Source organism: Neltuma alba, unplaced genomic scaffold, assembly GCF_004799145.2.
Source record: "Neltuma alba isolate B1F8T4 unplaced genomic scaffold, ASM479914v2 tig00000259_pilon, whole genome shotgun sequence".
Taxonomy (NCBI): Eukaryota; Viridiplantae; Streptophyta; class Magnoliopsida; order Fabales; family Fabaceae; genus Neltuma; species Neltuma alba.
In genome coordinates this window covers 1-26,084 of record NW_021631981.1, presented here as the reverse complement: position 1 = coordinate 26,084, position 26,084 = coordinate 1, and the positions used below count along the sequence as shown (strand labels likewise).

At 37.0% G+C, this 26,084-nt stretch overlaps 5 protein-coding genes and 1 non-coding gene across 8 annotated transcripts; 4 read left to right on the top strand and 2 right to left on the bottom strand.

Moving 5' to 3' along the window:
- Window positions 1–264: 264 nt before the first annotated feature.
- On the top strand, window positions 265–4,499 carry LOC114711339 (DEAD-box ATP-dependent RNA helicase 56; the record flags this gene model as incomplete). The annotated part of the gene is given in 10 exon segments (XM_028895761.1): window positions 265–303; window positions 721–893; window positions 1,015–1,246; window positions 1,336–1,454; window positions 2,079–2,135; window positions 2,228–2,412; window positions 2,909–3,053; window positions 3,158–3,241; window positions 3,320–3,383; window positions 3,901–4,499. Coding segments are annotated over 10 exon segments (1,109 nt in total), but the record flags the coding sequence as incomplete, so codon positions are not given.
- Window positions 4,500–7,561: 3,062 nt separating this feature from the next.
- LOC114763243 (uncharacterized) lies at window positions 7,562–8,431 on the top strand. The gene has a single exon (XM_028952903.1). It carries the CDS (start codon window positions 7,562–7,564, stop codon window positions 8,429–8,431), a length of 870 nt encoding a protein of 289 aa, XP_028808736.1.
- Window positions 8,432–9,119: 688 nt separating this feature from the next.
- Window positions 9,120–9,191, bottom strand: TRNAG-UCC (transfer RNA glycine (anticodon UCC)). The gene has a single exon. It is a non-coding gene; the product is annotated as a tRNA-Gly (tRNA).
- Window positions 9,192–14,240: 5,049 nt separating this feature from the next.
- LOC114711430 (probable sugar phosphate/phosphate translocator At5g25400) lies at window positions 14,241–15,659 on the top strand. The gene has a single exon (XM_028895871.1). The coding sequence runs from the start codon at window positions 14,504–14,506 to the stop codon at window positions 15,551–15,553; it is 1,050 nt and encodes a 349-aa protein (XP_028751704.1). The 5' UTR covers window positions 14,241–14,503; the 3' UTR covers window positions 15,554–15,659.
- An 845-nt stretch (window positions 15,660–16,504) lies between these two features.
- LOC114711252 (pentatricopeptide repeat-containing protein At4g21065-like) lies at window positions 16,505–18,867 on the bottom strand. The gene has a single exon (XM_028895653.1). It carries the CDS (start codon window positions 18,731–18,733, stop codon window positions 16,901–16,903), a length of 1,833 nt encoding a protein of 610 aa, XP_028751486.1. The 5' UTR covers window positions 18,734–18,867; the 3' UTR covers window positions 16,505–16,900.
- A 393-nt stretch (window positions 18,868–19,260) lies between these two features.
- LOC114711038 (AFG1-like ATPase) lies at window positions 19,261–25,458 on the top strand. 3 transcript variants are annotated; one of them, XM_028895479.1, is made up of 15 exons: window positions 19,261–19,520; window positions 19,676–19,812; window positions 19,929–20,074; window positions 20,279–20,424; window positions 20,648–20,727; window positions 20,907–21,164; window positions 21,851–21,961; window positions 22,111–22,233; window positions 22,598–22,719; window positions 22,793–22,862; window positions 23,586–23,678; window positions 23,831–23,958; window positions 24,113–24,254; window positions 24,859–24,996; window positions 25,434–25,458. In XM_028895479.1, the coding sequence occupies exons 1-14, from the start codon at window positions 19,379–19,381 to the stop codon at window positions 24,991–24,993; spliced, it is 1,833 nt and encodes a 610-aa protein (XP_028751312.1). In that variant the 5' UTR covers window positions 19,261–19,378; the 3' UTR covers window positions 24,994–24,996; window positions 25,434–25,458. The 3 variants fall into 3 exon arrangements, with proteins under 3 accessions (XP_028751312.1, XP_028751255.1, XP_028751385.1); XM_028895422.1 differs by lacking the exon at window positions 25,434–25,458 and having other exon boundaries at window positions 24,859–25,378; XM_028895552.1 differs by lacking the exons at window positions 19,261–19,520; window positions 25,434–25,458 and having other exon boundaries at window positions 19,692–19,775; window positions 24,859–25,378.
- The last annotated feature ends 626 nt before the right edge of the window (window positions 25,459–26,084 follow it).

Below are 26,084 nucleotides of genomic sequence, written 5' to 3'. Positions count from 1 at the left end.
AAATTTAAATAGTATAAATCTATAGGAACGGCTATATCGACAGATTTCTGTGGAGAGCAGTATCTTGAAATAAATATGGCGGGATTTTACTGTTTATCTTCTTCAAGTTAGTAGTTCAATCAATATGCAAACAATATCTGTTGTCCGTGTTTTTCCTTTTACCTGCTTATTTATGTACCGTCTATTACTTTTCTGTTGTTAGGGGCACGTTGGGATTCACAGTTCGGGATTCAGAGACTTCTTCTGAAGCCAGAGCTTCTTCTTGTGCCATCGTAGACTCGGGATTTGAACATCCTTCTGAAGGCAAATAATAAAAAATTCCCCAATCTTGTTATTCTTGTGTATCTATTTTGTGATTTTTTTGGGACTCTGGGATTTAGTTGTGATTTGAATTGTTTGGAAGCATGATATTTTCTTCTTTGTTTTTATCACTTGCATTTGTTTTTATCATTTTTGATTCCGTTACCATGGTTCATATTTCTAGTTTAGATCTAAGGGGTTTTTGAAAAAGTTTGGATACATGTGATATTCATGATAATGTGATAATGTCACCTCTCTTATGCAATTGTTTAATTTTCATTTTGCAGGTAATTCTTCTATCATAATCTTGTATTGGAGACTTAATATGGTTTGGTAAAAGCTATCAAATTAAGAGGGTCTGAGAGGTTTTTTTTGTTTACAACTGGTTCCTTCGGCCCATTTTATGTTGTTCATCATCAGTGCAACATGAATGCATTCCTCAAGCAATCCTTGGAATGGATGTGATTTGTCAAGCTAAATCCGGAATGGGAAAAACTGCTGTCTTTGTTCTCTCAACCTTACAGCAGATTGATCCTGTTGCCGGCCAAGTTGCTGCCCTTGTTCTATGTCATACCAGGGAATTAGCATACCAGGTATTTATGGGTTGTTTAATCTGAGGAAAAAAGAACTTGCTATACTTAATGCTATTTTGTAGTGTACCCCATATTTATGTGTACTTGCCAGTTAACTCTTTCAACAATCTGTCTCATGTAGATATGCCATGAGTTTGAGAGGTTCAGTACCTACCTGCCTGATCTCAAGGTTGCTGTCTTCTATGGTGGTGTCAACATTAAAGTTCACAAGGATCTGCTGAAAAACGAGTGCCCTCATATTGTTGTTGGAACGCCTGGAAGAATACTAGCATTGGCCAGGGAGAAGGATCTTTCCTTGAAGAATGTCAGGCATTTTATTTTGGATGAGTGTGATAAGATGCTGGAATCACTGGGTATGTTCGATTGCTCTGTCTCAAATCCTACTTTTATACATCATGTGAATTCAACATGGTTTTAATAATGTCCATTGTGCTTTCTGTAGACATGAGGAGAGATGTGCAAGAGATCTTCAAGATGACTCCTCATGATAAACAGGTTATGATGTTTTCTGCGACACTCAGCAAGGAAATTCGCCCAGTCTGCAAGAAATTTATGCAAGATGTAATGTTCCATGGCCAGTACTACTTGAATTAGAAGTCTCTTTTTGATATTGTCCGCATTCTCTAAGAGCCTCGTTAGACATTTAGGATATAGGATGCTGTGGTTCTGCCTATATTTGCTTTTAGTTGGGGGTCTGTCTGCACAGTGCTTTATTCCGGCCAAATTTTAGGATGTCCAGCTGGGTGAAGTGTGTGATTTGGCGGCAGCAAATGAGGCACGGAGATCATGAGAAGAATGTTTAGTAGTTCAACTCTTCACTCTGTGTTTAGTAGTTTTTTTCTTTTTGTCTGCATTTAAACATTTTTGGGGTCTCTTGAAGCCTGTGCCCGTCAAGTTCGGCCTTTCACAACTTGGGCTGTTCCTTTTTTGCCTCTTCTTTGAGAGTTGGTTTGGGTGCTAGTGTATTCTGGGGTTCTTGCTAGTTGCTGACAATGTACTTGAGTGTGTCAAAGAGTCAGTGGCGCTTGCTTGGCATGAATTAAATAAAGGTTTCTGCAAGGAGACTAAACAGTTGGACCAGAACTGTGATACAAGGGATCTGCATCCATCATTCATTTCCTTCTGGATTCCATTAGCTTGAGGAAGGCCCCTAATATGATTTACTATGACATTTGTTCCTTACAGCCAATGGAAATTTATGTTGATGACGAGGCCAAGTTGACCCTTCATGGACTTGTGCAGGTGGGCTATTTAAATGAAGGATTCATTATTTCCCTTTTTTTAGAAATTTCGTATGAGCTGTAGATGGCTTACATGGATGTTTTAAATGGCAGCACTACATCAAATTGAAAGAGGAAGAGAAGAACCGGAAGTTGAATGACCTTCTTGATGCACTAGACTTCAACCAGGTTGTTATCTTTGTGAAGAGTGTCAGTAGAGCAGCCGAGCTTGACAGACTACTTGTGGAGTGCAACTTCCCATCTATATGCATCCATTCTGGCATGTCACAGGAAGAAAGGTTTGTATCATGAGGATACCAGTGTTAGCTGATAAATTATATGTTGGCTCAGTTGATAAATCAATTGTTCATTGTTGTGTTGATTTTTTTTTAATAACTTGTAAATGATAGTTGTTTTTTTTCAATCCTATTGCATTCAGTTCAAAAGCTGAGAAACTTAGACTGAAATTCCTGAACAGAATCACGTTAGGGCCTTAGATTGGGATGTACTAATCCATGAATACACGAGTAAAGGGTACTGTTCTGTTTGGGAGAGAGGCCTGACTTGTCGAATCATGAATGTGGCTGTGTAACCGTGCAAGGGGTGGTGCCTTTTGGGACCTCCTTCAATCCACTATATTTTTTGCTTTCTCATGATAATCTTGTATCCATTAACTCATAAGGAGGTTCCATTGTGTACTTTTCTGTGGCTTGCTAATTATACGCTTTAGCGCAAGTGGTTCTGTACAGCATGTACTGGTAGCTTGTGAGACTAATCTATTTTATGGTTTTGTAGGTTAAAGCGTTATAAAGGTTTTAAGGAGGGACATAGCAGGATTCTTGTGGCAACAGACTTGGTTGGAAGGGGAATCGACATTGAACGTGTTAACATTGTAATAAACTATGACATGCCTGATTCTGCAGACACCTACTTGCACAGGGTATGATCGGAAAATCTTACATGTTTAAACTTAATATTAGGGCAATAATTTTTCAGAATTTAAATTTCTCTGCTCTTACTTTGCTTGGGTGGGGCTTTGGCCAGGTTGGCAGAGCTGGAAGGTTTGGCACCAAAGGTCTTGCAATTACATTTGTTTCATGTGCTGCTGATGTTGATGTTCTTAACAATGTAAGGGTCATTTTTGAATAACTGCATTAATGATGGGCTCATTGGCGGTTCTAAACTTTCCACGGTGCTATATTTCAGGTTCAGTCAAGGTTCGAAGTTGATATAAAGCAGCTTCCGGAGCAGATTGATACCTCTACATACAGTATGTTCTCTCTTATCTGGAACTTGATTAGCGTGTTGGTCCGTGGAGATTGTCCTGTATTATGTTTTTATGATGATTTGTATACCTGCGCATACTTATTTGCTGTCCCCGTCCTGTTGGTGTGGTATGCATACCTAGAATGAGTATAACATTATATCAATATCGATATTCTATTACTACAACATCAACCTTAAGCCTTGTTCTATCAGGTGAGGTTGGCTATTGCATAAAATTTGCAGCAAGCAGTTGACGCTTGAACTGCTGTTGCTTAAATTGCTTTAATTCCCTGGTTCTCTCCCTGAAACTTAAGATCTGTGTGTATGGAAGGTGGCTTCAAATTCATTTTTTTCCTTTTATAATACTGAGTTCTCAGTTACTTTTAAAGTACAATGTAGAGCTGGTAAAACATGCTTATTTTCCCTTTTCTATAGGGTATTTTTCTTCTTTCCTCCTTACTAGCAGTTGCTATTTTTAGATGCTTAAGTTTCTTGCTTGGTTTCTTTGACATTTTATGCAGTGCCATCATAATGGTATGGGGACGCAACATCACTTCCTTGGATGTCACGATCATGAGTGCTCTTGGAGCAGCAGATGATCCGCCTTGATATCTCGAGTCCTTTGTAGTTTGGTAGACAATCAAGGCCATTCTACTTTAGAGGCTTATCAACATGAGGACTTTGCAGTAATATATGGCTTATACATTTGTGGGGTTTCATTTGCTGTATTGTGTATTATTATGTTGTGTAGATTTGCTCGTATGAGTTACCCTTTTTCGGTTAACTTGTCGCGTTTGAAAAATTTTAGTTTGCGAATTGATATGGTGGCTTAATGAGATACCACATGCTTTTTTGGGTCTTGTACTTTGAAGCATTGTTTGGTTCTGGAATTCTTTTGGGAGTTCTGAGTACAAGCTTCTCTCTCAAGCCTGCCATTTTTGGACAAAGCTCTTTGCGGAAGCAGAATTTCAGGTTTGTTGCCATCTAATTTTTCTTTTGGTTTATTCTGATGAGGATCGTTACGCATTTTGTACTGTAGATTTTTGGTCAAATTGTTACATCATTGTAGTTTGATGTATAAATATGCTGACTCCTTGATACCTATGTCCTTGTCTCCTTAGATCCTATTGATTATTACCACATTATGGTTAGGTCTGTGGCATTTTTCATTAGTGTAAGGGCTCTAATGTGCTTTTAACTATTGGTAAGAAAAATTTAAAGATGAAAAATTGCCTATGGTTGCGTTTCTATGGATTTTAGGATGGATCCAAAAAAATTGCCAAATTTGTTGAAACTGTTACGTGACAGCTAATTTGTGGCGCATTTGTCTTTGGGCCAAAGGCGGGTCGTTTTTAGGTTCTTAGGGAAGGTAGAATAGTTTAATATTCTCTATGTTGAGGAGCAAAAAGATAACTTGTTTTTGTAAAGCTAAAGCCGAAGGGTAATTGGGAGAGTTGTGCTCAATTTTGGTTGAGCGTCTTTTAACAATATGTTGCTGTGGTGATGGACTTGCTCTGGTTGGTGATGTTTGGTAACCAAGGTCGGCAAAGAATAAAAAAAAAGATGTTTGGTGATGAAGATTTTTATCGAAGTTGATCGCAGTTTCAAAAAGTATTTTCTTAATAAAAAAATTGTAAAAACTAATATTTAAAGGCGACGAAAATGTTGGGGGATAAAGTTTGTTTTATCAAAATAATTTAATATCTGACTCATTGATTTGTCTCAATAATTCATTGATGTTACCCGCGATTGGAGTAATGACAGGAACGTATGCGAAGCTCCACTCGGCCGAATGCATTTGTGAAGGAATATGCGCGGATGGTCCATTTAGATAGTCTGCCAATTAAATTCATCATTTTTACAGGCATGTAATTTAATAAAAAGGGGAAAAGAAATACGTATTGTAACCTCTAGTGTTTAGGAAGGGGAAAAACCAATGACAATCCAAATTTATGATCTGTATATGTGAAGAGGAAAAATAGATGTTGCGTTATCTAATCTAGGAAGAAAAGAACATTGTAACAATTTAGATCAAGTCGAGCCAGCGATTAAAAAGCCAAACTAAAATAAAGTAAGCAAATAAACCGAGAAGATCCAAATTCACCTATTTTCTTCCTTAAATATCCCGTGTTCAAGTAGCTGAGGCGACTCGAATATTACCATCATTGTTATGGATTTCTGCTTTAAATTCTTAAGAGAATAATATTTCAATTTTTTTATTAATAATACTCTTCTAGTCCTTAATATATGACCTAATCGTTGAGTTGGTTTTGGTTAAATATAAGATTCGTTTATCATATTTATCAATTTTCTCTAAATTACTCCTATAAATATTCTCTCAACCATAATCAAGACGATGAGGAAAAAGGGGTATTAAGAAAGATAATTATGGTATTTTAAGAAAAATGTGTTACATTTTTTATAATTAACTAACTTACCTAATTTTTTTAATTTAATTAAATTAGTTGAATTGGTCTTTTATAAAGGATCAGAGGAGTAATATTTTAACGACTTCATCCAAACGTAGCCTTGTTATTGAGACAAGTAGCCGCTGACAACAAACTTTCTACTTTTGACTGTGTTTCTGAATTCCGAAATTGATGAGTTGGGCATATTCGCTCGCAGAGATGAGGCTCATGCACGATAATAATTTCACAAATAAACATTAGAGCTATAATTATCTTCTGATTTTTCTAAAGGCAGGCTGGCTAGCTAGCAAGCATTGCTTTCTTATTTTGCCGGGAATGTAATAAATCATATACCATATACACAGCATGTTTAAGTGGGATTTTGTGTTTATGAAGGAATTAAAACCATATCTAAAACAATAAATGAAAGAGTGATGAATTAAAACCAGAATTATTCATTGAACAATCTAAACTTACTGTTGTTTAGGTGAGTTGAACAATCTAAATTTCTTCTTTTGTGAAAGTCAACAGATAATTTAATAAAAAAAAGTCAAAAAGATTATTTTAACCAATACGGGCGATTCAAATTAATTAGGTTATTGCAATTTAACTTAAAATAATGATAAATTTTTTCTTAAAAATTTAAAAATTCATTCCAAGAGTCACATGTAACATCTAATATTTTAATCACTGATATTATACTGCATTAATTATAACCGTCAGTTATATTTGACTTATTAGTAGGTACCCAGCAAACTCACTGCTTTTGACCATGAAATTCTGCTGTTTTGAATTCTGAAATTAATGAGTTTGGCACATATATATACAGACAGAAAAGAAGTTCATGCACGTTATTTAAATTCGTTCACAAATCCCCAGTAACTCATCATGCTGATAATAAAGCTATTATTGGCTAATTATTCATAGTTGAAGTAAAGAGACTTGGCAAAATATATATATTTTTTAAAGGGAAAATCCTAAAAAAGTGACTGTTGAATTTAAAATGACAAATCAGTATTGGTTACTACATTTATAAAGAAAATGACTACACTTACAAAGCAAATAACAACATATTTTTGTAGTAATTCCTGATTTGTCATTTTAAAATTTAACAGTCACTTTTTTGGGATTTTTCTTTTTTTAAATGTAGGTTCTACGTGTAGGTAGATTCATTTCTACAAAAGCAGAGTCTATTATTTTGCTTCTCTCTGTATACTTCACCATGGTGAAATATTTCAGCTGATATCTATCATGAAAACAATTTAAAAAAAAACAAAAAACTACGAGTATATCACTTTTTTTAATTAAAAAAAAGCATTATTTAAATATACCATATGCATATCTACTTTGACCAAAAAAATCATATCTGAGACAATACAAAGAAAAGGTGGTGAATTTAAATAAGAGAATCCGGAGTGTTGGATTTTATTAGATGCAAATGGATTGAAAGGAAGGCATTGAACAAGATCAGAAAAAACAAAAACAGTTTAAGAAAAAAAAAAAAGAAGTTCAAAGTTCAAAGTACATGAAAATAAAGTTAATGCACAGGGAGACACATTTAAACCATGCCCAATAAAAATCAAAGGAGATAATGCATTAATGGCATTAACCACATTAATTAATTACCATAAAATAGAAAATATACAAAATCAGATCCCCCACATTAATACTATTTGCTATGCTCCTTTCAATTCAAGTTCATATAAAAAGGAATGTGTGTGTCCAAAGTCAAAACACACACACACACACACAAACAGCACACACACATATTATGATGCCCATAACTGAAAGTCAGATTCATCTCTTCCACAAGATGGACCGCGAGGTCTTCTGTTGCCTGCTTCTGAAACTATCTCTCGAACCTTCTCAATGTCTTCTCATAATGTCCCTCTGGCTTTGGCTTGAAAACGCAGGGTACCCTAACGTTGTCCCTCAGCTCGTAGGGCTCTCTAATCCTCTCCTCAACGCCATGGCCAAAGAAGCTCAAGCTTGCCTCCAGTGTCTCGAAGACGATAGCCCTCGCATTCCTAGAGGCGGTGGCCTTCCTCTCACATCCACACTCCTCGAAAAGGAAATAACTCTACAGCTTTTTCACCTCAAAAGGTTCACCGCCATCGCCGGAATCAAAAGCGTCCTCAACAACGTCTCCGTCAGAATCTTCTCTGATATATTACACAACGTTCTGAGTATTAATAATATCAGTGGCGGCAGGTCCGGCAACGGGCCGTTGCCGATTCCGGGTTTTCCACACCCGGTGTTCGGGAACGTGACGGTGCCGCCGTTGATGCCGGAGGTGCCGGCGGAGTTGTGGTGGTCTGATGACTTGGAGGACAACGTGTCGTGGAGCAGCAGGCCGTCGGACGACGTGAGGGACGAAGACAAGACGATGTTTCTGACGTTTTCGAGGGGGTTTCCGGTGTCGGAGGCCGAGGTTTTGCAGCTTTTCACGACAAACTTCGGGGAATCGAGCGTGCGGGTGATAAACATGGGAGAACCGGACGCTGCGAACGAGCAGCCGCTGTTCGCGACGATGGTGCTCGATAGTGTGGCCACGGTGGACGAAATTCTGATGGGCAAACGCATCGCCAAGTTCAAGATTAACGGCAAACATATCTGGGCTCGCAAGTACGAGAATCGTGACTGAAGAGGAACCCATAAAACTACATTAAACAAAGCTAAAACAAAACCCACCAAAACTCCTTATATATATATATACACAAGCATATATAAAAATTAAAGGATAAACGTGTATGTCACTGCTTATTTCCTCGTCGGCGATATCGTGAAGCTCTATGAAACGTATAAATAAGTGCAGTGACTGTCAGAGAAAATGGGTTCAAGGGAGGTTTTAATCTGTTCAATGCATTGCGGTGTGTGTTGATTTTTACTCCCTTAAATCTGGTCTATGTCGGTCATTGTACTACTTTAATTTGTCATATATAATGCAATGAAAAGGTTGTAATATATAGAGCCCTTTGTGTAGAGGTAGAGTATCTTCTGACTGTTCTCGCCACCATTCCACTTTCTGCACTAGGTGGCCTGAATTATTACGCACTTGCTCGTTAATATTTAAGCGCTTTATGCAATTCGTTCTGTCCGCACAACTGCTATAATTAATTCTTGGTACTTATTACTAACTACTCAACGTTATTAATTCGTTGTCCGCACAAGTGCTTTATATAAACTCACTGTATAATTCGCTGTACTCAGCATTAAAATACTCATTCAGGATTTCAGGCCCGAAAAGGGTTTTTTATCCCAAATGCTTCTTAATTCTTAAACACACACACACACACATCATATTTATATCGTCGCAACAAAAGGCGACTGGATGCGTTTGCCGGGAGTCGAACCCGGGTCTATTGCTTGGAAGGCAATTATCCTAACCGTTGGACTACAAACGCCTTGATGGAACGAGCCGCTATTTTAATCTAAATTGACCTTCGTAGACAAAAGGCGCTCGCCCTCACTACAGGCTTTTTGTTATTGTGGGACCCAAGAGTTGAGCGAGTCGTGGGGCTCAGCAACAGTCAGCATTCCAGATGCGGCAAATTTCATAAAATTATGCGCGATTAATTTCATGCTATAGATGTGTAAAGGAGATCAAACAATTTGACTATTTTCGGGAGTTAATTTCTCTAAAATATAGCCAAGAAAAAAGTAATCATGTGTAAGAAAGAGGATAGAAGTCATTTTTTGGCCAACATATGGTTAAAAGACTCTTAGGTCAGCGTTTAGCTTTGTGATATGATTATGTCATTATTAAAATATCCATATGTTTACATACTAAAACTAATCTGAATTGATAATGCTACTGTCGATAAGTTCATATTTTAAAATCTACACCCTTTAACTTAAGGAAAAAAATCCTACAAGAGATTTCCTTTTCTCCCCCTATCTACAAGAAAAATCATTCAAAAAGCAGGGATCATTCTTGACGTGTAGTCCAAAGTCATACTTTAAGAGTCTGTTTAGATCAGCGATTAAAAAAGTAGTTTATTGAAAAAATAACTTATAGAGAAGTGAAGTTGGATAAAAGCTAAAATTGGATAAGCTGATTGTGTTTGAATTGTAGTTCAGAAAAACAAGTTTGCAAAAGTGAGATTGGTAAAAGGTTGTTTGGATTATGATTGAGTAAAAGTAAATTTAGTTGTAAAATGACCAAAATGGGTATGGGTTTTAATAAATAATGAAACATGATTAAAAATAATAATTTCACATAATACAATAAAATTAAAATAATTTAATATGAAGAAGTCAAATTTAACGAGTGAATTAAATTTTAAAACTTTAGAGAAATCATAAAAAATATTTTAAATATAAAGTGAAACATGGAAAAAAATGAATTGAGATAATACAATAAATTTAAATTAATTTAATATGAAAAACGAAATTAATTGAGTGAATTAAATTTTAAATTTAAATTTTTAGAAAAATCATAAAAATATTTCTTCGATTCTAAATATAAGACCCTTTTAAAAGTAATTTAAATATAAAGTGAAACATAAAAAAAAACGAAAAAAAAACGACAGAGGACGTGGAAGAGGTCTCAGAGCCTGAGGTGAAGAAAAAAACTAAGGAAGTGAAATGGGTTAGTATGGCCGAAGTCCGAGAAAAATTAAAGCTCTGACACATGTGCAACAGTGAAAAAGCAGAATAAGCTCGAAAATAAGCTAAAAATGCAACTTCTTCCCCAACGCTGGTCTAACAGCTTAAAACAGATAAACTCATTTTGGATTTAAGCCCAACCAAACGGATGACCATCTTACACTCGGGCTTGCAACAAAAATGAGCTACTTTTCACCTCAAATAAACCCAACCAAACAGGCTAAGTCGTACAGCTATCAGGTCATGGCAAACGGAACCAACAAAACAAAACAAAAAGGGAAAGAAAACATGAACAGATATAGAACTCCACACAACTTAATAGTTTGGCATGGGCCTCGTGTGAGAGCACATTAGCCCAGGAGATAGTTTGGCACTTAGGCTGGGCCCAAATGTGCCCAAAATGAAGTGTTGACAACGAAATTAAATTAAATTAAATTCTATTGAAAAAAACAGAGAATTGAATTAAATTAATAGGTTTTAGTATTTATCACGTATTGAAAACTCATCCAAACCTCACTTATATACTATATCCGATTCTTAATATAAGATTCTGTTTGACTTTTGCTTTGGTTCTAAATATATGACCCCAATCCACTTTCTCTGTCATATTTACGCATTTTTTCTAAGTTAGTCCTTCTAATAATTGTAGTTCTAACCAATATAGTTGATTGGTAGGGATATTTTAGAAAAGACAGCACTTATTTATTACAAATAACTAACTTAACTTCTTTTCTTAATCTCTTCAAATTAGTTAATTGGGTTTTATAATTAGAACCGGAAGTAGTATAATATTATGTCAGGTTTTAATTAAAAGATTTTGTTTATCATTTATAAAACTGTAAATAAGATTTTATAATTAAAATAAGTAATTGAAAAAAGAAGAAGAGCTTTTTGATGGGAAAAAGCCGTCGGTGTTAGAGAGAGGGGTGGTGCTGTGGTGGGTCACCTACTTCCACGAAATTAATGCACACAGTCGCTCTAATGAATGGGATCTCTCTCCGTTAATTAGTTGGCGGATGTGGGCATCATGTTATTTCAACCCAAAAAAAAAAAAAGGAAAGAAAGTAATGCGTGCCACTTAAAGAGCACGTGCCTTACGTGGCCCATCATTAGGAGCTGCATCTAACTACAGATCGTTGATGCCGCGCGAAGCCCTTCAGTGATTTTGCAACGCTACCCCTCTATTAATCAGCGGCATTTTTAGATATGTTAGAGTGTTTTTATTCTAATATATATGATTAATAAGAATGTTCTAGAAAAAACAATACTAATTTATTATACATAACTAACTAAATTAAATTTTTTAATATTTATAAATTATTTATTTAATTATTATGTTAAACGACTAAAAGTAATATAGTAGTTTATCATTTCTTATTTACCTCAACATTCTCTCAACGACTCCTTCATATTTGGTTAGCCAGAATTATATTTTCGTAATAAGTGAATTGATTGAGTTCGAGATTCTCGTTCATGAACACTGATGTTCACTGCGTCACTTGATGGCTCGCAGATGCCACAAAAGTAATCAGCGTGAACAATAGTGGCCGCGGATCTACTTTTCAAGCCAATGGGATAATATTAATAACTTAACCTTCATACATAATACTTAAAAGACCTGTATTTAATTTTTTTATGTAATTATCTGATTTGCAGCATGTACGTAAGTTTTTATAACATATGCTTTGATGCGTGTCTTTCAATTGTGAGTGCACCCAAATCCAAAGCATCCAGTGTTCTAAGCATTTTTGCATGCATTAATTTTCTCTTATATCTGTTGACACTGAAACTGGATGTTGGAAAAGAATGAGTTAACTTTATTATTGACGGGAAAGAGTGTATATATACAAGTGAGTTAGTGAGCCTGAGACTATCTACATAACAAACTGTAACTAACTCTTAACAATATAAATTACTCCTCCGGTCCTAATTATAAGACCCAATTGACTTATTTGAAGAGATTAAGGAAGTAAGTTAAGTTGGTTATTTATAATAAATAAGTGTTGTTATTCCTAAAATGTCCTTGCTAATTAAGTATATTAGCTAAAACTATCATTATTAGAAGGATTATCTTGGAAAAAAATGCATAAATATAAAAGAGAAAATGGATTGGGTCTTATAATTAGGACCAAATAAAAAGTCAAATTGAGTCTTATAATAAGAACCGGAGGAGTATTTAACAAAATATCTATGTTACACTTGACAGACACTGAATGCAAGAATAGGTGTGGTGCTTATTCAAAAAAAAAAGTCTAGACATCATTTGAGGTAGTTTTGTATGAGTAGAGAAAGCCTTTGAAAGTGAGGATATATCAACAGTTTGGAATTATTTAAAAAATGACAAAAAAAAAAGAAGAAAACATCCAGTGAGTTCATTGAACGAGAACTTTTGATTAATAACCCATCTAAAGATTTAATTGTAAATGGAATACAACAACAACGACCCCCACATAGTGTAATGAGACTTGTTGTCGTATCTATTGACACCAATATTTTTTTTTTCCTTTTTCTTAATTTGTTCATGCTGCTTGAATAAACGAAAGAAAGGAGAATTCCTAAAAAAATATTTTAAAATTTTAAATTTTTAAATCAGTCTTGTTTACCATATTCTAATAACAATCGATAACATTTGAAAAGCAAATGACAGAGTATTTTTTTAGTCATTCCTGATTTGAAATTTTAAAATTTTAGAGGTATTTTTTATAATTTTTTTAAAAAAAAGAAAGAAAAGGAAGCCAAAAAAAAAGAAGATATTTGCTTGTATGATCTTCCAAAAGTTCATATTTCATATAACAATACTTTGTAAAGTCGTGGTATGAAAAAAAAAAAACAGAAAGGTTTTGGCCAAAAAAGAAAAAGAAAAAGAGAGGAGATAAATACTCTAATTGAACCAGCAATACTTAGAATCTGATTCAACTAATAGCTATATAAGCAAGGAAAAAAGAGGAAATGAGATATTCATCTGCAATCCATAATTAAATTAAATTCCAAGTATATATACAGTCCCAAGAATTGAATATGCATGATTCTGTGTCCAAATATAGAAATGGTCAAACCATCTCCCCCCCTCCTGGAGACACGTATAATTTTTTTTTGGTTAAAAAAATCTCCTAATTCATATCAAACAATGTTTTAAAAACCAGACCGGAAGTCGAACCGGAAAGATCAATGGGTCATGGTTCAATCGGTCGGACCGTTCGGTCAGACCGGTGACGCAATAATTAATTTAAAATAATATTATATACATATAATTAGTATATATGAAAAATATCAAATTATAAAATAATTTAGAAATGCATTTAAATAATCTAAAATTATAATGAAATCTTAAAAATGGACTAAAACCTTATATATTTAAATTTATGTATGTTTAAAATATTTAATGATATTACAAATTATCAATTCATTCAAATCAAAATATTTTTTTAAAAGATAGACCAAATATCGAAACAAAAAGATTAGCGACTGATGATTTTAACACCACAATATATGAAATTTTCAATGAAATAATACTATATGGTTATAAATAGTCTAAAAATATATTAGCATATTTAAGGGGATCAATTTTTTTATTTTTCTTCTATTTTTTTAAAATTTGTTAGTATTTTTCAGTCAGGCTAAAAAATCGTCCGGTTTTCTAAAAACCGTTCCGGCTCTCGGTCCAACTTCGGTTTTCGACTTAATAACGGCTCAACTCCGGTCCAATCCGGCTCAATTATGTAAACGGTTTTTTGATCCAAAACCGAACCGTTAACGAGTTCGGATGACGGTTCAACCGGTCCGATCGTTCGGTCCAGTTCTTTAATCATTGCACAGGAAAGAATATTGAATGCACCAGTATTTATATTTCATTCATGCATTTATTATCTTGAAAATTGCTTTCCATTTTCCTTTTTTCCGATTTACACACCAACTGTTGAAGCTGTTATGGTTGTTCTATTTCATTTCACCGCATGAAAGCTGAAACCGCTCTTTCCGTCTCCGTTCGCTCACTACAATCCAGCGCTCTCACCCTTCTGATCCAGACCCTTTCTTCTTCTTCTTCTTCTTCCTTCTCGCCCTTCGTCGTCCCTTTCCCTGATCAGTTTTTGCCTTCAATTCTCTCACAATGGGTAAAGGAGGCTCTTTGAGCGAGGGCGTTCTTAAGAAGATCATCATCTCCTACACCTACGTCGCCGTATGGATCTTCCTCAGCTTCACCGTCATCGTCTACAACAAGTATATCCTCGACAGGAAGATGTACAATTGGCCTTACCCTGTTTCCCTTACCATGATCCACATGGCCTTCTGTGCCTCCCTCGCCTTCCTCCTTGTTCGCGTCTTCAAGGTCGTCGAACCAATCTCCATGTCCCGCGACGTTTACCTCTCCTCCGTTGTCCCCATCGGAGCACTCTACTCGCTTTCTCTCTGGCTCTCTAATTCCGCTTACATCTACCTCTCTGTCTCCTTCATCCAAATGCTCAAGGCCCTCATGCCTGTCGCTGTTTATTCCATTGGTGTTCTCTTCAAGAAAGAATCCTTCAAGAACGAAACCATGGCCAACATGGTCTCGATCTCTCTCGGTGTCGGCATTGCTGCTTATGGAGAAGCCAGATTTGATACTTGGGGTGTGATCCTTCAATTGGGTGCCGTCGTTTTTGAAGCCACCAGGTTGGTAATGATCCAAATCTTGCTTACCTCTAAAGGCATCTCGCTGAATCCCATTACTTCTCTCTACTATGTCGCGCCTTGTTGCTTGGTCTTCTTGTCTGTGCCTTGGATCATCGTGGAGTACCCTGTCTTGAGGGCGGCTTCTACCTTCAATTTTGATTTTGTGATTTTTGGGACCAATTCTTTGTGTGCATTTGCTTTGAATCTCGCCGTTTTCCTGCTCGTCGGTAAAACCTCTGCTTTAACGATGAATGTGGCCGGCGTGGTGAAAGACTGGCTTCTGATTGCTTTCTCATGGTCGGTTATTAAGGACACTGTCACGTCCCTCAATTTGTTTGGGTATGGGCTTGCCTTTTTGGGTGTTGCCTATTACAACCATTCAAAACTGAAGGCCCTTAAGGCGAAGGAGACGCAGAAGAAGACTACACAAACTGATGAGGAGGCAGGGAGGTTGCTGGAGGAGAGAGAAGGGGATGGCATGGGGAAGAGGAACGAACAGCAGAATTAATTTTATGGCTAATTTAGACAGATTGAGAACGTAAAAGAGTACAGAAATAAAATGAGGAGGAAGAGCAGTCTCTAGTTTTTGAATTGGAAGTGAAAAGGAACTTAGCGTACTCTGTTTTCTTTTAGCATACTCTGCTTAAAATGCTAATTCGGTATGGCATTCCAGGTCTTCATGTTAATCTGTTGCTTGGATGTGTCCTAGACTAAGAGCTTCGAATCCTTTTTGGTTTTTGTTTCTTGGTATTTCACCCTGTAGTTTTATGTTATGTTCTTGTAGAAATTCGATTTCTGGAGTTTTTTTTTTCTATCGTTTTGGCCAATCTTGTTTAATGCTGTTTATAGTTCATTTCTGTTTACTCGAAAATTTTGAACTGGGCATAATCATCCCCTGCATGCCGCTAAATCTGAGCAACAATTTGACTCAATACGACATGTATCCGTATCTCAAAGTCAAAAATGTAAACAAATTATGATGAGAAATTAATCGCTACGTTCCAAGTTAATAATGGATAAGGACATGACATGGCCATTCCTATTTGACTGCGAAAGAAGTAAGATTGTGACAATCTGAAATTGGCTGCTTTATTGTCTTCAGTGATGGAATATATTGTCTGCCTCAGGTCATAGGGATAAGGTAGTATGCACCATATCCTAAAGATTTTATTTGAAAGGGAGCCCCGTTTGTATTGGAACTGGAATCTCATGGAGACGCAGTTCTCTCGCCTCTTCAGCATCTTCATGTACTCGCCATGATGTTTTAGGCTTTAGCTTACCCTGGTCCCCGCTGCTGCCAATTCAAATCGACTTTCCTATCACTAACGCTAAGCGTTCAGCACTCCATTTATGTCTCAAGATATAGTAAAAGAATGGGGTTGGTAGCCACCAAATTCCTCAGCATAAAAAATGAATGTGCACCGCATCAATTAAGGGACCATTTCACTACCCTTCCAGGTTCCAACGAACTCAGAATCTTAATCCTTTCATCAATAAATTCATTTTAACGGTTTGAGTCACATGCTTACATCATTGATAGGGCATTTGGGCTGTCATTAATCCATTTGTGAAACACTGGCCTGGGTTTGGTTTATCAGAAGGAAGACAATCGCCCACAACTAATTGGAATCCGGTCACGGAGAATAACTCTATGTAGCTTTCTAAACTTTCCCAGCTGTAGTTTAAGATCAGTTAAAAGAAGAAAAATGAGTTATCAGTGTTCTTGGTATATGAACCTGACTGGATAATATTGAAACGATCGATTGCTTCTAATCTGGAAATGCCATCAGGTCAAGAAAGTTTGATGTTTTCATTAAATGACTCGTATACCTTTGATGCTTGGATTTGTCACCACTCACCAGAAATCCCCACATGAACACGACCCATTCTGGAAAAGGTGGAAGCGATTGCGATCCCTTACCACAATCTCTCGGTTATATATCTTCGATATAAACTTCGTGGCTGAGTGGCAATCTTCACAGACACGCAAATTCTTCACAAATCTAATTGGTGTTCCAGGCGGTGTATTTATAAGAGCAAAAGCTATAGCAAGCTTTTCACTGTGTCTGTATAAAGAATCCTCTTTGTCTTCTTCGTCAATGTCAAGCAACACCTGTGATGTTGCAGGCACATACCCTGCCCTCTTCAGCTCCCTTCCCATCTCATCCACCATTTCATATATTTCCTTGTACTGGTGGTGCGATTTATCTCCAGCCACAAACTCGTGCATTTCATTATTTAGCTCGATCATAGTGCTCCCCGGAATCTTTTTCATCCCTTTCATATCCATCTTTTCTCTAATCTTGATTTTCTTCTCCCAGTGCAGCAATTTTGCATAAATGTTTGAAAGTAGCACATAGTTAGATTCATGCATGGGCTCGTTTTCTATTAGCTGTTTTGTGATGCTCTCTCCAAGCTTGAGCTCCCCACCGGCGTGACAGGCAGTGATTATGCTTCTCCAAATGATTTGGTTTGGTTCAATGGGCATTTGTTGTACAAAATCCAGAGCTTCTTTCACAAGTCCAGCTCTGCTCAATAGATCTACCATGCAGCCATAATGTTCTATCTTGGGCTCAATGCCGAATTTCTCAACCATTGAATTGAAATAGTGACGTCCTGTTTCAACTAACCCTGAGTGGCTACAAGCAGAAAGCAATCCAATAAAAGCAACATCGTCAGGGGCTACCCCTGCTTCTATCATCTCTTCAAATACAGAAACAGCTTCTTCGCCGCCACCATGCATTGCCAGGCCAACAATAACAGAAGTCCACGAAACTATAGTACGAACGCTCATTTTTCTGAACAATTTTATGGCCTTGTCAATCTCACCACATTTTGCAAACATATCTATCAGAGCATTACAGAGCTCCACTGGCTGTTGGATATTTTCTCGGCGAACATAAGATTCTATCCACTTCCCCAGCTCAAGTGCTCCTGAATCCGTGCACGCAGATAAAACTGAAACCATCGTGATTTCATCTGGGCGAACTCCAATAACCTGCATTTCCCTAAACAATGCAATGGCGTTTGCAGAATGGCCTAAACGTGCATACCCGCCAATCATCGCACTCCATGTCACTGAATCTAATTTAGGAGTTTCGTCGAACACCTTTCTTGCAGACTCGACCCCTTCGTTACAACAACAATACATGTGAATCATTGTATTCTGGACATGAAGATCGTCATCAAATCCGAACTTCACGACCGACCCATGAACAGATCTGCCTAAATTCAAATGTGCAAGGCCCGCACAGGACTTGAGGACGAATGGGAAAGTGAATTTATTAGGCAAAACTCCGTAATCGAGCATGGTTCGGTAGAAATATATAGCCTTGTCCTTCGAGTTACCCGTTTGAGCATAAGCCCTAATGACAGTATTGAACAGGAAAGCATCATAAACACGAGTATTGGCTTCGGAAGAGAATATAAATGGCGAAGCATAGTGGATGGCATCAAGCTCGGAGGAAGTGGATGCGAACTTGGTGAGGACTAATGGGTTATTCCGAAGACCCAATTTGAGAATAAGAGTTTGGATTTGGGTGAGCTTCTGGATAGTATTGCAGGATTGAAGAAAAGCTAAGCAGCTCTGCTCAGCAACTCTTCGTTTTGTGGTATCGGGTGGAAGTTGGAGATTGGTCGAGAGACTAAAGCTGGCGATCGAACGACACAGCTTCGTCCGAGGTCGCATAGGTTCGTTTCAGAATCCTCGACGGCTAATACCTGAAATTGAAGCAAGTCCAGTTCATGCTTCATCGTTCTCTTCCCTCCTTTGACCGAGAAGATGAAGGCGCAAAACGCCATCATGTTTTGTTTTGTTTTTTAAAAACATTTATTAGTCAAATAAAGTACTTCGATCGAACTTCAGCCAACCCCTCTCCATGTGCCGCTCATGAAATAAAATATTTTTCTTGCATTATTTTCAATAAGATATTTAAAAAATAATCCACCAAATAATTAGTTTGATCAACTTTTTTGAGTCACAAAAATTAGTTAGTTAGTTAAATTTCGGAGACCAAACTGGCCTCAAATTTTAGGATTAAAACCATGTCAAAATTTCGGGTTATAATTATAGTTAAGGTACACGACCCAGTTTTGGATGATAAAAAAATAAGCTGTTATTCCTTTACGACACTACCAAAAACATTGCATCGCCTGAGATCCATCCAAACGGACCCTAACATTTCGCATATGCTGTTTAATTTATTGCTCTCACGTGGCTGGTGACCGGTGAGAATAGCGGCCACGTCAGTTTCTCTCTTCGATCGACTACGATATGAGCACGATTGTGTTCGCGCCATGAGAAGCAACAAGGTTGATTGCTCAAGCGTCGGATATGAGAATGATTAGAAGGGTTTCAATTTGGTATCATCTCTGTGATGGACTCCTGGCTAGAGGCATTTCGAAGCTAGGCGTCAATGTAGTTCGCTCTTATTGTGATGGCTCCCAGTCACAACTTCGCCATCATAAGATTCCAGGTACCTCCTCCTCTTCGTCAATTTTGTATTTCTTTATTTGCTTCCGTCGTGAAACTTCATAGTGATAAAATGTTTGGACTTTCAACCATTCAGCTGATTCATTTTATTTGGTTTAAAGTTTTACATTAATTTTTCCTGTAACTGTGATCCCCCAGGGCCGCTGGTCCAGTATAGAAGTCTGGTTGCGCAAGGGAAGCTGCAACATGATCCTTATCAAGAAAGTGTTGCTTCAGAGCTGGAGAATTTGCTTGCAAGGTTGGAGCAGTATGACAAAGAAATGGAGGAATATCATGTAAAACTGGAATTGAATATTCTGTTCACTGCCTACGTCATCTAATTCTTCTATGTGAAATATATGAACGCTTATCTTGTGGCTCATAGATACTTTTTAATCTTAACTCTTCGCAGGTAAATCTGTCCAACTGGGAGAGGAATCGGGAAAATGAACGTCGTAGACTCATGATGCAGGAAGTCGAGCACCACCAACAACATGAGGACTGGTGGACGCGATTAACCAAGCGTCGGAATAAACTTGTTGAAAGATGGACCTCTCGGTAAAGTTTGACCGAATTCGATACGGTCTGATTCAACTTGGCTTTTGCTGTATCATTTCTGACTTGGACTTTTTTACTGCTTATGCTTAAAATGAATTCGAACTCAAAATTCAGTGTTAGCTAATGTGTTATCATTTCAAATTAAGTCTAAAATCGGTGCCATCTTGATTATTTTCTGAATCAATATATGTCTTCACGACTCAGGAAGAAACCAAAACATATGGAGCCAGGAGTGGGAAAATGGGTTTCGTATCTTAATCGTGAGAGGAAATTAGATTCACTGGGCGGTCCCCGTCCAAAAGCTCCACCAGCACCAAAAGGACTTTACATTTATGGCAATGTTGGCAGTGGTATGCCACTAGACATTGTTCTGTTTACCAGGAACGCAAACTTATACGGTTATGCCTGCCTAGTTTGGTTTCTTTTTTAAGTTAAATGCATTCCTTGAAGTTTCTGCCTGCATCATTTATGTCATCCACTACAGTAGATATATATTCTTTCCTCAGTTCACTTGGTAGCATCGTGTTGCTCAATTCTTTCTATATTAATTTGCTAACATTGTGAGCAATGAAGGGAAGACAATGCTGATGGATATGTTTTATATTGCCACTGAACGAATTGTTAAACATCGAAGAAGGTACCACTTTCATGAGGTGAGTCTTGAATAAATGTTTGGGCATTACTTGGATCCCGATGTTAACTTTGAGTTGGATGTCGTATATGCTCTTTCTGAAATATATGCTTAATTTATCTCTAGTTAGAGTGAGACGATTGACAAATCGTGTGCAGAAGATGCTGAAAGAGAATCATGCTGTTTACCATTCATTTGCAGGCCATGCTAAGAATAAATGAACAAATGCACAATTTATGGAAGAACCAAAGAGAGGAAAAGTCTTTGGAATCAAGCATTTCTAGTTGGATCATGAATCTTCCCTTTGATTCAAAAGCTAAGGAGTGGCTAGCTGCAGAAGAAAAATACAAGGAAGAAGTGCAGATGAAAAACATTCTCCTTGCTGTAGCAGACAAGTTTTTTGTGGATCAAATAGAAAATGAAGGGGGAGCTAGTATTCTATGCTTTGACGAAATACAAGTAAGAAAAGCATTTAACCTATTATTAGGGATACTTGGTATCTTCATCCTTACGTGGAGGCTACCATGTTCTGAGGACCATCTTGAGATGTTGAGGGATAACAAGAGAGTGTTGCCTATTGATGTTATAGCTGAGTAAGTGTTGAGAGAAAATAATTTGTCCGCAGAATATTTCTAGTGGGAGAGAGGGAATTAAAGAAGTGTAATGCACTATTTAACATCATCATGCATTGTACCTTGCTTAAAAAGTCTAAATTTAGAATGAAATCCTTTATTAGTGTGAAGTTATATTAGTTTATCTCCTGCTTGAGAGATAAAGTAACTCCCAAACCTCAATTATCTTACATACTTACCTTGTGAATATCATAAGCACTGGAATAGGAGTTCCAGTGAACGCCAAATTTTTGTCAGTAAGGCTTTTGATAGCTCTGACATTACAAAGAGGAACATTATCCTGAGGTTATTTTGTCCAATCCATACATAATTTTAGTGTCAGATCGTATTTTGGGGTGGAAACCCAATTTAGCTTGTAAAGCTGGGTTGCTATGAGATTAAATTGCATCTTTTGTCATCCCTCCCTTGCTACCAATGCTATTACAATGAGTTCACTTTATATCGGAGTGCTTGCATTCCATTGGCTGGCTTGCTACTTTTTCCATGACCAAATATTTCTGCTCTTTATTTCAGACTGTTGATGTCTTTGCTATTGTGGCTTTATCTGGAATTCTAAGCAGATTGCTGAGTACTGGAACTATAATTGTGGCTACCAGTAATAGAGCACCAAAGGACTTAAATGAGGTGCGGTATTTATGAATCAATCATTTATGGGTGGCGATAGTATTTTCACCAGCCAATCCATATTGTGCAACTCTGATTATTTTTGGCAGACTAAGACAAGTTGTTCATTTTTTAATTATTTATTTTCTGGACAATCATTGTTCGTGCAGGCTGGTATGCAAAAGGAAATCTTCCAAAAACTTGTCTCGAAATTGGAACAACATTGCAATAATGTATTAATTGGTTGTGAAATTGATTACCGTCGTTTTATAGCCCAAAGATCAGTAAACCAGGTTAGATATGGGTCGTATTATTTTCCCTTCCTCTGTTTCATTTGTGCAGATCTTGCATCAATTCAATATTAAAATCCAGAGCAAAAGAGTAGTAGTGCAACGATTTCCCTTTGAATCAACTTTGATCTAACTTGGTCATTTGATGGAGATTTGCACATATAACCAGTTACTTGGCTAAGCATATGTGATCAACTATGGCTGTTATTTTATCTTTCTATGGTTGATTTTGCTAGCTAGATCAATGTTAGCTAAATATCTCTTAAATATTCTCACCAAGAAGGCTTTTAGGCAAACTCATATATTGACTTTCAGTAAAAAGCTTCAATTTCAAACATATAATGATATCACTGGTATATAAATGCAGGTACATTATTTATGGCCTCTTTCAAGAGATGCTGTGAATGAATTTGAGAGAATGTGGCATGATATAACAGGAAGACTGGGAGGAAAAATAGTCTCTAACATTATCTCGGTGATGTTTGGAAGGTAGATTACTTGATTAAGTTTTTCAAACTTAAAAGGTGGACAATATTATTAATCATATGCTTGTTTCTGACAGGACACTTGAGGTTCACGAAAGCTGCAATGGAGTTGCACGCTTCACATTTGAGTATCTTTGTGGTCGTCCGGTATGATATATTTCTTTTCGTTTTGTTATTGCAAGTTAATCTATTGTCATGGAACCTCATTCTCTGACCTTTATTCCTAGTCGTTTTACTTTGCAATGTTAATTGGAAGTTAAGCTTATGCATTTATTTAATATTTCTGTGACCGGGTAATAATTACTCCCCAGAGTTAGGATATCAACAGGATGGAACCTGTTTATATATAAATTCTGTTGTCTTTGTGGTTGGATCCTCACCCCTGTGCCCCCTACAACCAGCCAACCCAGTACCTCCCGAGGAAGGATGGAGGACTTGGACTAGATGGAGGACTAGGGCTATAAATCAATAAAGAAAACTTCAGCTTCACTACTAAAGTAAGGTTTATAATATAATTGGAAATGCTGAGCTTCTAGGTATGATCTGGAGTTGGAGTGTAGTTGAGCCGAAGGAATGAAAGATCAAAACACTTGAGACAGCCATCTGGTATGGAAGTTGTTAGAGAGAAATGTTAGCTATGAAAACCGAGAAAACCATGTCCATGTGCCTTCTTGTAAAGGACTTTGTGATGTTACAAATGCTATGCTCTGTTCTTATTCCCTTTTTCTGTCAGCGTCACTTGCATTCTTAATAGATCTTCATTCTCTAAGTAAACTTTTTTTTTTTGTTGATTTGTTTGTGTGCGTGCATGAATATTTAGGCAATTACACAAGATGACTTATAATTTCTCCTTCTCCTCCTCCCTTCTAGTTGGGTGCAGCTGATTATATTGCAGTAGCTGAAAACTATCACACTGTTTTCATATATAACATTCCAGTGATGAGTATGCGTATTCGTGACAAGGTATGGTTGATTTCTTTTTGTCCTCGACCGTGTCAAACAATTTTTTTTTCCGGCCAGCACTGTGTCGAACATTCATGATTGATATGATATGACACTTCAGTTACACAAAACATATCATTATCCTGTTTTGAGCAAAACATGCTACTTTGCAGGCACGGAGATTCATCACCCTTATTGATGAACTATACAATCATCATTGCCACTTGTGTTGTTTGGCAGCCTCTTCGATTGATGAATTATTTCAAGGAACTGAGGAGGGAACACTCTTTGACTTGGAGAGGTAATTTTATCAATTTGTACCAGCTATGTAGTAAATACAGATTCAACAGATCTTATCAGCGAACATTATGTGCTTCAACTGTTTGTGTCCTGACGCTTGGTGGCCTTTTTTTTAAAAAAAAAAAAACACTTTTACGCTCTGGTTTTGTTTCCAGTTTCCAGTTTGAAACAGAGACTGAAGGTGGGAAACTTCGAAGAGACGTCTTAGCAGAAGGCAATGTGGGATCAGGAGGTGCCCCTTGTGGTATCACATCCATTCTGTCTGGTCAGGAAGAGATGTTTGCTTTTCAGCGAGCTGTAAGTATTGACCTTTCCTTCAGCCTCTCTCCCTGCTTGCTGTTGCAACCGAATCTCTAGTTAGCATGAAATTGATTAATAAGTCCATTCAGTGGATCCTGTTGCGTATTCTCTGTTTTTCATGACAACATGCTTTGATGTTTTCCTAGTATTTGGTTGCCTGTTAGTGATCATGACATCTGCTGGGTTTTCATCTGCTTTCTTCTGCATCCCAACAGAGCCAGAAATGTACATCCTCTTTCTTATAACTGAATTTGAGGATCAAAGGCTTATCACTTGATAATATAATTGGAATACTATATGTGTATCTTCTGTCATCTGTCACCAACTTCCTCATGCATTTTGCTGGAATATATCTCATCCATGTAGCACCGATATGTGCATTACGTGATACACATAATACACAGATTTTATAATATTGTACTCGATACTCATGCCGGTATCTGTGCATCATAGTATTTCATAGATGAAAACTGTCAGGGTATAGATTCTGTTTATAAATATACACCTGACAGTTGTCTCCTGTATTCTTTGTTTTCGTTTTTTTTTTTAAATGATGAGAGAAAAGGTCCAAAAAATGTGAACATAAGATCTTTCTTCGTAGGTCTCACGCTTGATTGAAATGCAAACGCCATTGTACTTGGATGGAGTCCGTAATTTCCACCCTTACTTCCAGAGGCAACGTCAAGAATCTCTTAAAATATCTCGCGAGAACTTGCAATATGACATATCAGTCTGAACAGTAAGCATTTTTCGGCCAGCTAATCAATTGTTTAAGGTGCAGTTTGTAGCTCCAGTTCTCGTGAGCCTACACTTCGTTGCTCTTCAGTAATAAGCATCGGCAGAGGAGTGATTGACTTTGTGATCCATATCGATTCTTTATTCCTTAGTGCCATATCCCTAGATGGCGCTGCAATGTATAATTAATACTTATTTTTGTGCTCTTCTAAATATATAAATCCTGAATGATGTTCAAATGTATCAACTTTGTTGTTAGAAGGGTAGTGAATCATGATTGATGTAGTTCAATGGTAATTTCTGTTTTCTTTTCAAACTCGATGAACTGATCCATAAATCTTGGTGGGATATAATAGATTGAGTACAAAATCTTGCGTTTTACATGATTGACCTTTGTTTGGCTTATATATGTTTCTTTTGACGCTTTTATGCAAAATTAAGGAGTTACGAAACCTTGAAGACAAGACATGGCAATATGTGTAACTGAAAGTCCCCCAGAGTTTTACGGCGATTCGATGATGGAATTCTAGATAAGTTACGTTCACTGTGGATCATTCTAGAATCTCTACTACAGACAAAGCACTCTAGGATCATTCTTGGATCCCTTCTCTTCAACCCAATTTGCTCTCAAGGTCAAACGCTTATTATTATGCATGCAAAAACGATTTCGTTGAAGATTCGCGCATGGCGTGTGAGGATTTTGCTCCACGCACTGAATCCAAGTGCATATTTGATTTTGAATGGCATTTAAGGCATAAGCTTTGAATTGATATTTAAATCGCAGGCGTGAAGCTAACATTGAGCTAGCCCACAGGATAATATACTTCAGGTTACCGAAATTACGATGTTGCCTGCTAATTAGAATGAATAATGTATTTTTCTTTTTCTCGCGAATCCAGCCCACTGCGAAACACGTGTGAAACATGATCAAATTGATAGGTGACAACTAAATCACTTTATAAAGAATTATATAACTACCTCATCTCCACTAAATTACTCTTTCGGTCCTAAATACAGACTATTATACTAGTGTATATAAGGGTCTTATATTTAAGACCGAAGAGTACTTTATAAACAATTATATAAACGTCC